We start from the raw sequence: 17,370 nt of genomic DNA, 5'->3' as shown, positions 1-17,370 counted from the left end.
ATTGAGTCCATATTATCACCTAAGTTGTGTAAAATATTTTACGTGTACGTTGCCATGTTGATTTCCGATTTAGTAACTGAACGCTCCCAATTTGGCATCACTCCCAACTCCGACTCCCAAGGTCAATGGAACGCACCATGAAGCAATCGATCCTGTCTCAGAACCAACCAATAATGTGTCAAGTTTGCAGTCATGTGACACAAATATCACAATTTTTTTATTCAATAAAATTGTCAGCATAATTTTATGTAAAAAAACTAAACTTTTCCTATAATTAAAACGGGGAAAAAAAATTGTCATATAAATTGTCTAAAAAGCTTTCCCAAGAAAAACACAAAATTATCTCCATACTCCTGGTTTACATACAATATTCCTACAAAATTGTATTGAACAACAATACTTGGTTACACGTTTACACAATTCATTCAATAAGGAGGAAAAGGTGGTGCTTATTTAAGCCTTCCCCGTGTCACAGCTGATACAGATAATTTGTTCACTCTCTGTGTTCATTGTGTACCAGTTTAACTTGCTTGATAGTAAAACGAAGATATATTATAGTAAATGTAATTTTTTGTTGATATCTTACTAAGTAGCAGGGGCATAGTACCAAATTCGGGGCCCCCATACACAAGACTCTATCCCATCCTAAACCCAAAGTCACCGCCACATACACACACACTTGATGTTTACTAAAAACATAATATTGCATGAATTTATCCAATCCAATCCACTTTATTTATATAGCACATTTAAACAACAATAACGTTTCCAAAGTGCTGCACAGCCATGTTAAAAACAATTGTAAAAAAAAATTGAATAAATAAATAATACAAAATAAAAAAAGTATATATATATATATATATATTATGCTCCACCAATGACTGAATAAAAACAAAAAATAAATAAATATAAAACCTATAAAAACAAATATGATTAAAAACTATTTTAAAGGGTAAAATCAATTAAAACAGTAAAATAGAAATCAAAGTGTATAAAAAACACAGAGGACAACAGGGAACAGAGGACCACACAACTCACGTAGTGTTAAAAGCCAAAGAATAAAAGTGGGTCCTAAGACGAGACTTATAACACTCCACTGTGGATTTAGTTGAAAAACAGCTTTTCAAAACACATGTAAAAACTTTAGTTTTTTTTTTTAAGATGGGATTATCATATTTAAACTACAGCATATCTAGATAACAGCCCCAAAATTGTTTATTTTAGTTTTTTTAAGCTTGTTTGTTTATTAAAATAATCAGAACCTGACATTTTTCATTTAAATATGATCATAAATATGACAAGTTTTTATTATTTTAGTGTAAAGTAGATATTAACTTGATCATGTATAATTATCATCAATGTGTAATACAGATAATATTAATACATTATAATTATATTATTAGTGCTTCTCCTGGGGGGTTAAGCCTTCCTGTTTTTAAAACCTTACTGTTGCCTCTGTTTCTAACTTTAAACCAGGGTCTTTGAACGCATCACCGTAATAGGCAATGAGATGCAAAAGTGGAACTTGTACATAACTTTTCCGTATGCTGCCACATATATCTCAGTGGCCTAGTGTCCTCCGCCCTGAGATCGTAGGTTGTGAGTTCAAATCCCAGCCGAGTCATACCAAAGACTATAAAAATGGGACCAATTGCCTCCCTGCTTGGCACTCAGCATCAAGGGTTGAAACTGGGGGTTAAATCACCATAAAATGATTCCCAGGCGCGGCACCGCTGCTGCCCACTGCTCCCTTCACTACCAAGAGGGTGATCAAGGGGAGGGGTGAAATGCAGAGGACAAATTTCATCACACGTAGTGTGTGTGTGACAATCATTGGTACTTTAATTAATTAATTAATAGATTTATAATGTGTTTTTTTTACTTTCTTTTATTACCATATCTTTGTACCAAAATTTTGGTACTTTGTGTTAATGCTTAAAGGTGAGCTTTGATGATGTTATGATGTCTGTGTTGTGTGAACTGTTCCAAGCTAGGTCTGTTGCCATCAAAGTGGATTAAACCATTTTGCATTTTTGATAAGAGTGTATGGGTAGTTCGATGTTATACATTTGCCCAGTGGACCCCATGTGCTTGGGACCCCGTTTAATATGTTGTTTAATGAGTCTTTTTTTAATTCAATTCCACATACACAAATTTAAAACTTAAGGCCGGGGCCCACCTTATTTTGTGCGATCTGCGAAATCCTGAAAATAAGACACTTCATATTGCTTGTATTTCAATTTTGACAGAAAACAAATGGTGATACATGCAGTTAAAGTTATTTTTAACTGAGTATTGTTTTATTATTTGATGCAATAAGCTTTTTTTTGTTGGTTGTCAATCCTTTTTTAAATAAATTCTAACATAGCCTAAGTTTAATACCTATGTGACGTCAAAGCAGGCTTTCCATCAGTTTGTTGATAAAAAATGATAATAATCCAACAAAGGGACAATTGTTAAATATAATGAGACAGTTATAAATAAAGTACTATCTATCTACTCTACATTTATGGATTTTGGGGGCAGTTGGGTGTTCCAACAGGACAATGAGCCCAAACACACGTCAAAAGTGGTAAAGGAATGGCTAAATCAGGCTAGAATTAAGGTTTTAGAATGGCGTTCCCAAAGTCCTGACTTAAACGTGTGGACAATGCTGAAGAAACAAGTCCATGTCAGAAAAGCAACAAATTGAACTGAACTGCACCATTTTTGTCAAGAGGAGTGGTCAAAAAGTCAACCAGAAGCTTGTGGATGGCTTCCAAAAGCGCCTTATTGCAGTGAAACTTGCCAAGGGACATGTAACCAAATATACTTTTGACCAAGCAGCTTTGGTCACATTTTCAGTAGACCCATAATAAATTCATTAAAGAACCAAACTTCATGAATGTTTTTTGTGGCAAACAAGTATGTGCTCCAATCACTCTATCACCAAAAAATAAGAGTTGTAGAAATTATTGGACACTCAAGACAGCTATGACATTATGTTCTTTACAAGCGTATGTAAACTTTTGACAACGACTGTATAAATATATATAAATGTGGTCAAGTCTTGTGAAATGAAAGTGATTTTTACGCTTGAATTTTTCCAGACAACGCAGTCGTAACCACTAAGTCACACATTCTCTTTAGCTATCTATGAATGAGTGTGGTTTCTCACCCACAATGAACGTGTCCTAATTTAACTCACTCAAGCTGGTTTCTGTCTAATGTTGTACATTTTATAAACCGTAAGATCAAGTTCTACTGGTTTGTTCATTAGGCTTGCAGTCCTCTTTAGCGCCACTTTATTTGGGTTAAATGGTGTAAGACAGCAGGCTTGCTTTAAGTGGTTTATGGCGTACAAAGTTCATTTATACTTAGTGACCTCTTGGCAGTAAAGGCTGAAGAATGTGAGGTCAAGACTTAACTGTGGTAAAGTTAGGCTGGAATGCTTTAGCTATTTTTAGTGTCTGACTCGGCCAGTATATTGTTTTATTGTTGCTGTTTTGTCAACCAGGATGGATGCTTTGTCTGTGGTGATACATCTGTCACTTGTAATACAAATAAACTCCTCACCCTTGTCGTCATGTGATCTTCTTTCAGCCTGGCTAACATCCCCTTCAGTCCAGAGACTGCACAAGACCAGGAGAGACGAATCCGCCGTGAAATCGCCAACAGCAACGAGCGGCGACGCATGCAGAGCATCAACGCTGGCTTCCAGTCCCTCAAAACCCTCCTGCCTCACACAGATGGGGAGAAACTCAGCAAGGTGACAGCTTGCGCACAATTTTGGGCTTTTAATGAATATCGTGATTTGGTTCCCTGTTAATTTATCTTTCGGGTTAATCTACCATGATTTGATTAACGTGGACCCCAACTTAAAGGCCTACTGAAATGAGATTTTCTTATTTAAACGGGAATAGCAGGTCCATTCTATGTGTCATACTTGATCATTTCGCGATATTGCCATATTTTTGCTGAAAGGATTTAGTAGAGAACATCGACAATAAAGTTTGCAACTTTTGGTCGCTAATAAAAAAGCCCTGCCTTTACCGGAAGTATGTGCGCATGACGTCACGAGTTGCAGGGCTCCACACATTTTCACATTGTTTATAATGGGAGCCACCAGCAGTAAGAGCAATTTGGACCAAGAAAGCGACAATTTCCCCATTAATTTGAGCGAGGATGAAAGATTCGTGAATTAGGATATTGATAGTGAAGGACTAGGGAAAAAAAAAGTGACGGCTCCGGGCGGCGGCAGTGTGAGCGTTTCAGATGTAATTAGACACATTTACTACGATAATTCTGGAAGAGCCCTTATCTGCTTATTGTTTTAATAGTGTTTTAGTGAGATTGTAAAGACATACCTCAAGGTCGGATGGCTGCGGTGAACACGCAGTGTCTCAGAGAGAAGCCGAGGAGTCAAACTCATAGCTGCCTTTTTTGACAGCTGCTGCAGGACGAAGAATAATCCAATGATGTCTCCGGTAAGATATATATCACAATTTTCCCATCCAAAAACATGCTGGTTGACATAGAGAAAACATGTACGCTTGACCGCTCAGCTTCACAACAAACAAAGAAACACCGGCTGTGTCTCGGTGCTAAAGACAACTGCAATACACCGCTTTCCACCAACAGCATTGTTCTTTATAGTCTCCATTAGTAAATGAACAAATTGCAAAAGATTCAGCAACACAGATGTCCAAAATACTGTGTAAGTATGCGATTAAAGCAGACTACTTTTAGCTGCTAGTGGTGCTGGGCTAATATTTCCTGACAGTCCGTGACGTCACGCGGACGCGTCATCAATCCACGACGTTTTGAACAAGAAACACACGGGAAATTTAAAATTGCAATGTAGTAAACTAAAAAGGCTGTATTGACATGTGTTGCAATGTTAATATTTCATCATTGATATATAAACTATCAGACTGTGTGGTTGGTAGAAGTGGGTTTCAGTAGGCCTTTAAACAAGTTGAAAAACTTATTCGGGTGTTACCATCTAGTGGTCAATTGTACGGAATATGTACTGTATTGTGCAATCTACTAATAAAAGTCTCAATCAATCAATCAACTCTGCAGGCTGCCATCTTGCAACAGACAGCAGACTACATCTTTGCTTTGGAGCAGGAAAAGACACAGCTCTTGTCACAGAACAACCAACTCAAACGCTTCATCCAGGTATTGATAACTCAAGTATGTGGACCGTGCCCTTCAAGTTTGGAGAAACCTTATTTAATAACATAAGAATCTCTAAACTATTGATTGGCACTGTGTTGATCTCACTATGTTTGGATGTTCTTCGATGTATGACCGTTGTTGCCACTGTCCCCACTCCAGGAGTTCAACGGTTCCTCACCAAAGAGGCGGCGAGCAGAGGAAAAAGATGAAGGCATCGGTTCCCCTGACATCTTGGATGAGGAGAAGGTGGAGGAGCTGAGGAGAGAAATGCTGGAGTTGCGTCAGCAGCTGGACCGAGAACGTTCTGCTCGCATGCAGCTGGAGGAGCAGGTAAACGGATCCACCAGTCAGCAGTTTTGGTGTCAAATTCACCAGCACATTAGCTAATCTTCCAGAAAAGCAGGTTAGACTTAAATCAGGAAGTGAGAAAAGAAAACTAGAGGCTGCCATTGTTCATTTGCTAACTGAAAAAGTCTGGTATTGACTTGAAAATATTTAGCGTGGCATTGCAGGATTGCATTGTCTGCATTTAATAAGCAGTATCTTTTACACGTCAAACGAAAAAGAGTATTTTATTATTTGCACGGGCACAAGTAATAGTTGCTTACATGGTGTGGTTGCAGGTGCGCTCATTGGACACACAGCTGCACCCAGAGCGTCTCAAGGTAATCACCCAGCAGGTGGAGGAAGAGCAGGCACACCTCCAGAGTCAGACGCTGTTAAGGCTGCAGCAGATCCAGGCCGCAGACAGACAACCTCAAAGTCCAAAGGTTGGTCTACCGCACTCGCACCCATACCTGAACAAACCATCCGTAGTCCAGCAACTCAAGCAATGCAGAATACAAATTAGTTTATTTTAAATGCAATGGAAATAGAAATTGACCTGACAGAGACAACACTCAGCCTTTACATGAACTTCTGCGTGTCCAGGTGTTGACTCCTCCCACTGCCCTCGCCTCAACTCACCACCCAACAGTCATCGTCCCAGCACCAGCACTAACCCAGCAACCCCATCACCATGTCAACGTGGTAACCATGAGCTCAGCTGTCCACACCGGCACCGTGTCCACGTCCAGACAAAACCTGGACACCATCGTGCAGGTGAGCATTTTTTGTTTTTGTTTGTTTTTTAGCTCAGGCAGAAATGAATGTATACCTACACAATCTAACTAATTAACGTAAACGCTGTATATATATATATATATATATATATAAAAAAGCCTTTACAAAAACAGTTTTGATTCAAGCTGTTGAGAGGCATTCATTTAGTGTGTTGCTGTAACACTATTGCCATGTAGCTTAATAATACAACAAAAATATTGGAAACAGCTTTTATAAAACAATCATATTAACATTCATAACCCAACATTTTACCTTTTTACTCCATAGATGTACCTAACATTTTGGTCAGTGCGTTTAAGTTGCAAAGCTTGTTTGAATATTTGCCGTGACGCGCCCTGTCGTCCTCTCAGGCCATCCATCACATCGAGCGCACTCAGGAGAGACGAGCGAGCGCAGAGGAGGAGCAGAGACGAGCCGTCATTGTTAGCCCCGCCCACATCGCCATGGACACCGCCTGCTCGGACACAGACACGGATACAGAGGGAGAGGACTGTTCAATGAACTGATCGTGGCGTGAACCTACAAACACTTAAAACACCATCTCACTGTAAGATTCCATCCAGAAGCTTGACTACTTTAAAAAAGGCTCTCCAAACTCTTGACTTCCAGTAGTGAAGCTCTTCTGTCATCTAGTGTAAATTGTCTGATTGAAAACTCGGAGTGGTCAGCGTGCAGAAGAGGCCGTGCGGGGCTTCTTAAGGCTGCTGCTTATCGTCCGTCCTCCATATTGTTTATATTGTGTCAGTCGGCCATCGCGCTGACAATTTTTTTTTTTTGGGCCGCAAATTCATGCGTTCATTTATAACAGAACTGAATGTAACAACACAACAAGCAGCAGCTTGTGACTTGTTTGATTTGAAATAAGGGAGCTGCAATTATTCCTATCTTAAGTCTTGGTCATGTTTCTGCTGATTTTTTTTTTTTTTTTTTTTAGTTCCAAATTCAAAAAACAGCTAAAAGTAAAGGTGAAGGCATGTCAGGCAGGCTTGATTACAGGAGTGATACTAAATTAAATGATGTCAAAGTCTGTTTAAGCCCTTAGAAATAAGCTATTGGAACATCGACGGTCTCTTAAGTGTTTTTGGATATGTACTTCCTGTTAGGGTTACTGAACGTTTGTCATGAGATTAACTTAAAATTGGATGTTTGTGAGGTAAACAAGGAGCAGGACACCTTGATGGGTTTTGTGGTCTGTCAGCTGGAGTCCACAGCTGCTGGCATGAAGCAAGTGTTCACCAGTGTTCTGGTAATGACTGGTGGGCTTTTTTTCAATTTCAAACCACCTGACTGATTCAATTATAGACCTTTTTTATATGCTATGAAATGAGGATTCAATCTTAAAAAAAGAAATTTGCATGACGATTTCCTGTTGTCCACCAAAGACTTCCAGTTGCAATTTCTAATCTTGATTTGTTGTTTTTAGTGACTATGCACTTGAGTGTTTGCTATTTATGCAATTGCATCTTCAGTCCATGTATACACGAGGTGAAGGAGTCTATGCACCGCTAATAGGTGTGTGTGTGTGTGTGTTACACCTACAGTATATATGTGACGCGCTTATATCAAAGAATGTAATTATTCTTATAAGGTGCTGTTTGCCAGTGTGCTGCTCGGCCGACTAGCGGTGAGCTGATGACTTTTTTAACATGGCAGAAGTAATTTCCACTTAATGCAATTTGTTTGGTTGTGCTGGAACAGAATAATCACTGATGTACAACACATCTTGATCGGTTACATATCAAGATTGGAATCAAACGCGACAATAACCCCATGTGAGCACTGCCCATCTCTCCAAAACAAGTCACCTCACGTGACACTCATTCTTGGTTTTTTTTGTCCCCGTTTGAACTGGAAATGCTTGCTTCTTTTCACAAACACAAGTTGATGCTGTAAACATTCCATTCCATGTTTGGATTTGTGTCTTTTCATCTCTTGTTTTGTTTCAGACTGAATGCATGTTACTAATGTGTTGTCTGTGATGTACTGCAGGCATTTTCTCTGTTTTGACAAACATGTGGAGCGTGAAAAAGTGATAGTGTGGCCACTGATCACTACCTGACATCAGTGTTCCATCCGGTTAGACTAGTTTTTTTTTCCATACAATGCGAGGTAAAGAGGGTTGTTAATCGTGTCAAAGGATGGGGAGATTTTTGTCAAATGTGAAGCTGCAGCCTAAAGTCAAATCACATCACTTTGAACTTAAGGTGGATGGCTTTTTATTTCAGAAAAACACTTTCCAACCATTAAGTTTGTACTTGTATCGCAGCACTGAAGACCTTCAGTGAGCTTTGTGGTTTAAAGCACTTCCTTTCCTCTACTGCCTGGAATCACGACGAGGAAGTTCCATTATTTTTAAGTACGCTCTTTGCTTTGACACAATTTAACATTGTTTCTTGTGATCTGCTTTTCAGTCTTTCCATTTCTTTTTTTGTACTTTCTTTGGTGACAAGCATTTTTTTTACATTTTTGTGTCATTTTTCAAGTCTACGTCAATGAGAAGCTGTTATATTTTTGTTTAAAAAAAACTTGGGTAAACAGTCCTTTGTAAAGAATAAAAAATAAAATTTGTACTTTTCTATGACATCTTGCTTGATTATTCCTCTGTTCATGAATGTCAATTTCTGTTCGACAGATGACGAAAATAATAGTGACTGTGTGGTGTCCAACATGTGTCGTGGAATCTATTTACAGAATACAGTCTTTTTTACTGCCATGCATATTGTAGAAATACAGTGGAGCAAAAAGGCGCGATGTAAAGTTAAAAAGCTAAAATGATTATACAAATAACACAAATCCATGTTTTTTTTGCCTTTTTAAAAATGTCAGTGGCCTGACTTTGCCCTTTTAGTTTTTTGGTGGAATAAGTTTGCACATCTCTCATCGGAAAAAAAGGCACCTAGTTTTGGCACATTGAACTAAACAGTGTATTGTTGTACCAAAAGCATGCATTCAAACTAGAATTTTACATTAGCGCTGTCAAGTGATTATTTTTTAAATCAGATTTATCACACTTCAATTTGGATTAATCACAAGTTATTATTGGCTTGCATAATTCAAATTCACTTGGAAAAAGATCCCAATATTTGGACACAAATGTAATTGTATTGTCATAATAACACCAAGGAACCTTTTTTTTTTTACTGTTTTTCTTGAATGCACATCATTTTTTCTCTCAAAACTTGGTAACAGGTTTTTATTTAGTCCAGACAGCGTATTTTGAAGTGAAATTTCAGATTTCAGCGTCTTCACCTCCAAATACATGCACCTGGGGATAGGTTGATTGGCAACACTAAATTGACCCTAGTGTGTGAATGTTGTCTATCTGTGTTGGCCCTGTGATGAGGTGGCGACTTGTCCAGGGTCTACACCGCCTTCCGCCCGAATGCAGCTAAGATAGGCACCAGCACCCCCCGCGTCCCCCAAAGGGACAAGCGGTAGAAAATGGATGGATGGATGCTCATCTTTGCACTGATGTATGCACTGACCTTGGGTCTCATGTACAGAGAATTGTGTGGCTTTCATACTAAATATGGACGTACGATCAAATGCAGAAAATGGCGTACACAGGTAAAAATTATGATGTTTTAAAAGTGTTTGCACGCACAAATCTAAGCACATTTCTTGTTCCATCTCAATCTACTTGGAACCCTGCGCTGACGTGTGCATGGCTTGGCAGCCTAGAACGTCTCGATGCACGGACAACGTAAATTCCGCTTTTTCCTTTTCAGCAGCATGGCGGCGGATGATAGCTCTGTAGTAGTCTCTTTTGTTTTTTAACTCCATGTTGATGTCTTTCATGGTGACATGAACCCCATGGCATTTGTAGATGGTACAAAGTACTGGGATAGACTGCTCTCGGAGTGTTATCCGCTGCGCTGAAGTGACACCGTGCTGTTGTTGTTGTAATCATAGCAATAAACGATCATCCATCCATCCATTTTTCACCGCTTATTCCCTTTTGGGGTCGCGGGGGGCGCTGGCGCCCATCTCAGCTACAATCGGGCGGGAGGCGGGGTACACCCTGGACAAGTCGCCACCTCATCGCAGCGCCAACACAGATAAACAGACAACATTCACACTCACATTCACACACTAGGGCCCATTTAGTGTTGCCAATCAACCTATCCCCAGGTGCATGTCTTTGGAGGTGGGAGGAAGCCGGAGTACCCGGAGGGAACCCACGCATTCACGGGGAGAACATGCAAACTCCACACAGAAAGATCCCGAGCCTGGATTTGAACCCAGGACTGCAGGACCTTCGTATTGTGAGGCAGACGCACTAACCCCTCTGCCACCGTGAAGCCCGCAATAAGCGATCAATCAAACAGAAATATATGTAGTGTTTATCGTGTGAGGCAACGAAAAAAGAATGGCAATACAAAATAATGACCCGCAAATAACAGTGTAACCCTATAATTAATCCGGGTTGTCAGGGACTGTTATTGCCGACAGACACGAATCGCCTTCTTGCCCGTCCCTTCAGGCCGCCTGTTTTGTGAGTTTGTACCTGAGCCTTTTGTTGCAGTGCCTTTTTTTGTATTTGCACCGTAATTGTTGTTTTTTTGCATCATTGACAGAGTGGATAATAAACGACTTCACACACTCGCCACTCTATGGAACTTGGATTTAAGCTTTTTCGACATAAATGGATTGCTTACCCCAAATCAACAGGAAACATCCCCCATCAGCTGGACCAGACAAACAACTGTCCATGGAGTGAGTCACTTTAATATCGATCATGCGTGTTAGTACAACTACAGTACATACCTGTCTGGCTAGCGCAGTGCTGTACAAACCTATCCATCCATTTTGTCTATTTTTTGGGGTTGCAGGGGGTGCTGGAGCCTATCTCAGCTGTATTCGGGCGGAAGGCTGTGTACACCCTGGACAAGTCGCCACCTCATCACAGGGCCAACACAGATAGACAACATTCACACTCACATTTACACACTAGAGACCATTTTAGTGTTGCCAATAAACCTATCCCCAGGTGCATAAAACATGTAATGTGGGCTAATACTTTACAGCAAGGGTCTCAAACTCAATTTACGTAGGGGCCACTGATGCAGAGTCTGGGTAAGGCTGGGCCGCAAGAAAAGATTTCTTAAAAAAAAATGTTGCATACTCCTCAGCATGTCTAGTTGTATAACGACGTTTCAAGTTGTATCCCTTGTGCACGGCAACTTTCTCTGTGCAAATAGGACATGCCGGGGTGCCGATGTGCTCAACAAAGAAATATTGCATCTCCCACTTTTCCTGGAATTGTCTTTGCTCATCACTAACCCTTCTCTTCACTGCAGGCTTTGAAAAAAAACATGTTCAGGGTTGTGGAATATATTTCTATTTAGCCGACGCACGGAGAATAATGTTATTTCCGCAATGTGTGTCGTTCTGCTTTACCTCCCTACAGCAACACAGCGAAAGTACCGGGATAGTGAGCGCAAAAAAGTGACGGCTTCCGGAGTGTTATCCGGCATCATATAGAAATATATGTAGTGTTTATCATGTGAGGCAATGCAAATTAAACAATAAAAATACAGATAACGGTTTGAATTGGTCCAGGTTATCGGGAACTGTTATTACTGACGGACAGCTGTCGCGGTGTGACGGCATGTAAGAAAACCCCCGTCTCCCTGAAAACGTTTCTGTCGCTTTCACTCATTTGCCGCTTTTCCACTAACGCAGGGGTAGGCAACCCAGAACGTTGAAAGAGCCATTTTGGACCCAAATAACACAACGCGGTCAAGCGCCATTCATATAAAACTTGCAGGCCGCACTAACATTAAACTTTCATATTAAGGTGAAGGCCGCAAAATAATGTCTCGCGGGCTGCAATTGGCCCACGGGCCGCGTGTCTGGGACCCCTACTTTACAGATACAGTAATATGATTGTTCATGTTTTTCAATCAGTACAAATTGGTGTGGTATTGCATTGTGTTGTGCATTACAAACTAAAACGCGTTTTGTGCTGACGTAGAAGCTAGCTTATCTCTTGCCGTAGTTGTTTATACGGCTAATACCGTAGCCTGGCGATGTGTTACTACGCTAGAAAAAGAGTTCCTCAGTTTTCGCTCTTACAATAACAATGTTGCTATAGCTTGGTTATTATACATGTTACGGAACGTCCACCCATCCATTTTCTACCGTTTGTCCCTTTCGGGGTAGCGGGGGGGTGATGGAGCCTATCCCAGCTCCATACGGGCGGAATGTAAATTAAGCATTGCTGACGGTTTTTGAATACATTTTTAAAGTGATTTAGAGGTACAATTGATTGCTCTCATTAAGTGCATTGCTAGCCACCCAGAATGAGCCGATTTTTACATGGTAGACTGCCAAAAAAACAAACACCTTTTGTCTTTTTGTCTCTCAAGATGATTGTGAACGATAGGCAAAATTTCCCCAAAAAAGTGCAGTTCCCCTTTAAATAAATATATTTTCTGATCTTTTACCAGTGGTGTGGTGTGGTGTCAGGGCCAGCACGGCCTTCTCTGCTGGTCTAACATAACCAGAAATCATGATCATAATTAAAGATTAAAAAAAATGTTTTATTTACTTTCCCTAAATATCTAAAAGTATTCATATTCTGTTCATGTCATAGTATGCTCCTTCCAGTGCTGTTGTTTTTAGTTTTAGTTTGTATCCATCCATCCATCCATTTTCTACCGCTTATACCCTTTCGGGGTTGCGGGGGGCGCTGGCGCCTATCTCAGCTACAATCGGGCGGAAGGCGGGGTACACCCTGGACAAATCGCCAGCTCATCGCAGGGCCAACACAGATAGACAGACAACATTCACACTCACATTCACACACTAGGGCCAATTTAGTGTTGCCAATCAACCTATCCCCAGGTGCATGTCTTTGGAAGTGGGAGGAAGCCGGAGTTCCCGGAGGGAACCCACGCATTCACGGGGAGAACATGCAAACTCCACACAGAAAGAACCCGAGCCTGGATTTGAACCCAGGACTGCAGGACCTTCGTATTGTGAGGCAGACGCACTAACCCCTCTACCACCGTGAAGCCCAGTTTTAGTTTTAGTTTGTATCCAATCAGAATTCAGCTAGCTTATGTTGCCATGCTGTACCAAATCTGCCCAGGCTTTCAGAATCAACAATGCAGGCGTCCGTGCACTGTAAGTGAACAGGGACATACAGTTGATAGACAGTTGGGATAGCTAATCAGATCACGAGTTGTTGTCAGTAAGGTCTTTGAGATGGCCTCATGTTGAACGTGACATTTACACGTCTTGCGATTGGATACGTCATCGGGACCGTTAGCGGATAAATTTGAGAACACATACAGTTGCGATCACAAGTTGTTGACAGTAACTGTTCTTGTTACAAGTTAAATTTACAAGAACCTTTTTTTAACTCTTGTTAAAGTGTCATGTTTGTCATTTAATTAACATTGTTACTTGTATATTTGTCGCCATTATGTGGTCAGGGCAATTAATATATCTTTGAGAAGTGTGTACTTTGACTCAAACTTTATTGACCGGAATTTGCATAAGCCAAGCAGAGAAATTTAAGGTATAGGTTTTAATTGCTCATTCGTTTTGATTGATTTTTAAATGTGCCAGAAAAATACCTGTTTTGTATGCTGCTGATGTAAGTCAATGGCCAGTAGGGTGTAAATGTGTTCCTGTAAAGTATTTATCCAGCAATCATCATCTGGTGACATCAATTATGGTATTTTGAGAGGTAATCATTGAAGTCGGACATCACTGAAGGCCTAGGTGGGAAACGCACAGCCCGCCACTGCCTTTTAAGAATTAAAAATATCAGAGGCACAACTGCATCCTTTGACTCTTTAGTAGAAAAAGATTGCACATCTCTGTCCTAAATGGAAAAAAAAGGCCCCTAGCTTTTGCACACAGAACAGTGTATTCTTATACCACAAGCCTGCTGGACACTAAACACTGCAGGAATGTAGCAGCAGAGTGCTTCAAATACGGCCGCAAAATTCTACTTTCACAAAATAAAAGCACATTATTTTAAGTTCATGAGCTGTCGTATGTTTATTTCGTCAGAAAAACTAACATCAAGTTCTTGGTAACGGTCATCGCGCCTTTTTTTTATTTGGCCAAACTCTCTTTATATGCGACTCTGCAGCAAAGTAATTAAAGGCGTCCTCCAGTGGTAGGAATTTTATTGGAATGTTATTGACAGACTGCCAATTCCATGCAAAATCTGCTGGATGACAATAACAAAGTCCATGTATATGTGTACAACTTTAAGTCACCTTCACTGATCCAGTTCTTCAGTTTGTAGGTATTTGGAACAATCTGTGATCTTCTTCACCTGCTGGGCAGTCAGGGTCTCCGAGCACATGGGACACACTGTCTCACTCTCTAGCAACCTAAAATCAAAGAGCTTTTAGAAATACTGTAGAATTTTGGTATTCCCTGTCACACAGCATAGCGAAGTATTGTCAAATTTTCCCAATTTCTATGTAGTTCCACAACAGTGTGTGTGCCACCTACAAGATGAACTGTGAGTAGAGAGCTGGAAATTCACAATGAGGACACACGGACCAGTCTTCTTTCAGCATGTGACGACCCTGACAATGTGAAGATAAAGCAGACATAAGACACGGAGATGGGATTTTCCTGCAGTTAAGTGAACTTACTGTGGCAATGCAGTAAGGTAGGTTGTTCTTGCAGGAGATACACAGCAGTTCATTCTGTGGTAGTTGGAAGCCACAGTATGGACACGGCGTAGTTTCCTCTTCCTGCTCTGACATATCGGGACGCCTGAGGAAATAACAGTCAGGTATGTATGAAACGGGACATGCATTGTTGGAAAGTATCCCATTGGATATCCGTGATTTTTTTGTCAATTCTGATATACACACAGATGAAATCTCATTTAAATGGAGTGGTACATTCAGCTTTTTATATAATCAAACATATATAGATTATTAGAATGAATGAAAACATTTTTTTGGGCTTTTTCAACCATGTGAAAAAACTTCAACACCGTTTTGCTCTATTTAAAGGCCTACTGAAACCCACTACTACCGACCACGCAGTCTGATAGTTTATATATCAATGATGAAATATTAACATTGCAACACGTCCCAATACGGCCTTTTTAGTTTACTAAATTGCAATTTTAAATTTCTCGGGAAATATCCTGTTGAAAACGTTGGGGAATGATGACGCTTATGTTGACGCATGCTTGTGAAGTTATTGGTTGGAACGGGCATTTTATCCCAGCACCACTCACGGCTAAAAGTCCCCCGATTTAATTGCATAATTACAGAGTATTTTGGACATCTGTGTTGCTGAATCTTTTGCAATTTGTTCAATTAATAATGGAGACTACAAAGAATAATTCTGTTGGTGGAAAGTGGTGGATTGCAGCTGCCTTTAGCAACCAAAACACAGCCGGTGTTGCTTTGTTTGTTGTGAAGCTTTAATATGGAACAGAGCGGTCAAGCAAACATGTTTCCCGACCACATGTCAACCGGGAGTTTTCGGTGAGAAAATTGTGGTAATAAGTTGGCTCTTACCGGAGACATCAGCGGAGCTTGCGTCCTGCTGCAGCTGTCAAAAAGGCAGCTGCGACTTTCTTGGCTCCTCCATAGCTTCCATCAGATACACTGACGGTCAACACACCCCTCCAACTTTCAGGTATGACTTTATAATCTCACTAAAACACTAGTAACACAATAATCAGATAAAGGATTTTCCAGAATTATCAGAGTAAATGTGTCTAATAACATCTGAATCACTCTCATTGCCCTCGCCTTTTTTTTTTTTCTTCTAGTGTTTCGCTGTAACTTTCCTCATCCACAAATCTTTCATCCTCGCTCAAATTAATGGGGAAAACGTCGCTTTCTCGGTCCGAATCGCTCTCGCTGCTGGTGGCTATGATTATAAACAATGTGAGGATGTGAGGAGCCCGACAACCCATGATGTCACGCGCACATCGTCTGCTACTTCCGGTAAAGGCAAGGCTTTTTTATTAGCGACCAAAAGTTGCGAACTTTATCGTGGATGTTCTCTACTAAATCCTTTCAGCAAAAATATGGCAATGTCACGAAATGATCAAGTATGACACATAGAATGGACCTGCTATCCCCGTTTAAATAAGAAAATATCATTTCGGTAAGCCTTTAAGATTCAAAAGGGACCTATGATAATTTTATTCGGCATATAAAACACTTCCTTAGTTGTCGTCTATATCAGGGACCCAACTTTTTCACCCACTCAAATAATAACACTCAATTAGTAATCTTATTCTTGATTTTAATCATATTCAATAATTATACCTAACCTATTTAGAGTTTACCAGGATAACAACCTTGTCAAACGATATGAAACCATGTGTTAATCACAAAGAGTATTATTTATTCTATCAATCATTAAACTTTATTTGTACAGCCCTTAATCACAAGTGCCTCAAATGGCTTCACAACTCACAAGGACATTTGCTGATGTAAACCAACATAACACATAAACCTTACACTTGGGTGAGGTTGATTAGAAAAATAAGTACTAACTAAATGCATAAGAGATTTATAACGGATTAAAAATAAATGTACTAACAAATGATGTAAGGCTAAAGTAAATGAATCAATCAATCAAGCAATCAATCAATGTTTATTTATATAGCCCTAAATAACAAATCTCTCAAAGGACTGTACAAACCACTACGACTACGACATCCACAATTAACTAAATAAATAATAAAAAAAATATGTTTCTCATCCAAACTGTCAATAAAATAAAATTGCAACTGAAAGGTGTGGGGCGTTGTGGCTCAATTGGTAGAGCGGCCAGGCCAGCAACTTGAGGATTCCAGGTTTGATGTGCACTTCAGCCATCCTAGTCACTGCCATTGTGTCCTTGGGCAAGATACTTCACCCACCTGCTCGCAGTGCCACCCACACTGGTTTAAATGTAACTAAGATAATGGGTTTCACTATGTAATGGGCTTTGAGTCACTCGAGAAAAGCGCTACATAAACATAATTCACTTTCCTTTGCTTCACAAAATACAGCGTCACCATTTTATTCATTATATTTGCGCTTACAAAACGTTTCTATGACTTTAGAGCCAGACTTCTTCTGTTTGTTTGAT

At 40.1% G+C, this 17,370-nt stretch overlaps 2 protein-coding genes across 3 annotated transcripts in view; one reads left to right on the top strand and one right to left on the bottom strand.

Moving 5' to 3' along the window:
* Positions 1 to 8,866, top strand: part of LOC133538760 (transcription factor AP-4-like) — a 13,910-nt gene extending 5,044 nt beyond the window's left edge. For both annotated transcript variants that reach the window (XM_061880519.1, XM_061880520.1), the window contains 6 exons: positions 3,583 to 3,748; positions 5,065 to 5,163; positions 5,323 to 5,493; positions 5,787 to 5,933; positions 6,094 to 6,264; positions 6,636 to 8,866. In XM_061880519.1, the coding sequence (XP_061736503.1) occupies positions 3,583 to 3,748; positions 5,065 to 5,163; positions 5,323 to 5,493; positions 5,787 to 5,933; positions 6,094 to 6,264; positions 6,636 to 6,791 (910 nt within the window). In that variant the 3' untranslated portion in view covers positions 6,792 to 8,866. The remainder of the gene's footprint in view (positions 1 to 3,582; positions 3,749 to 5,064; positions 5,164 to 5,322; positions 5,494 to 5,786; positions 5,934 to 6,093; positions 6,265 to 6,635) is intronic.
* Positions 5,989 to 17,370, bottom strand: part of wdr19 (WD repeat domain 19) — a 48,436-nt gene continuing 37,054 nt past the window's right edge. The window contains exons 33-36 of the mRNA XM_061880518.1: positions 14,913 to 15,036; positions 14,767 to 14,843; positions 14,526 to 14,642; positions 5,989 to 6,739 (exon numbers count right to left, since the gene is read on the bottom strand). Coding sequence (XP_061736502.1) covers positions 14,528 to 14,642; positions 14,767 to 14,843; positions 14,913 to 15,036 — 316 coding nt within the window. The 3' untranslated portion in view covers positions 5,989 to 6,739; positions 14,526 to 14,527. The remainder of the gene's footprint in view (positions 6,740 to 14,525; positions 14,643 to 14,766; positions 14,844 to 14,912; positions 15,037 to 17,370) is intronic.

This window comes from Nerophis ophidion, linkage group LG20 (assembly GCF_033978795.1).
Source record: "Nerophis ophidion isolate RoL-2023_Sa linkage group LG20, RoL_Noph_v1.0, whole genome shotgun sequence".
NCBI classification, from domain to species: Eukaryota; Metazoa; Chordata; class Actinopteri; order Syngnathiformes; family Syngnathidae; genus Nerophis; species Nerophis ophidion.
The sequence above is the reverse complement of the archived record's forward strand: the minus strand, read 5'-3'. Positions and strand labels throughout refer to the sequence as shown.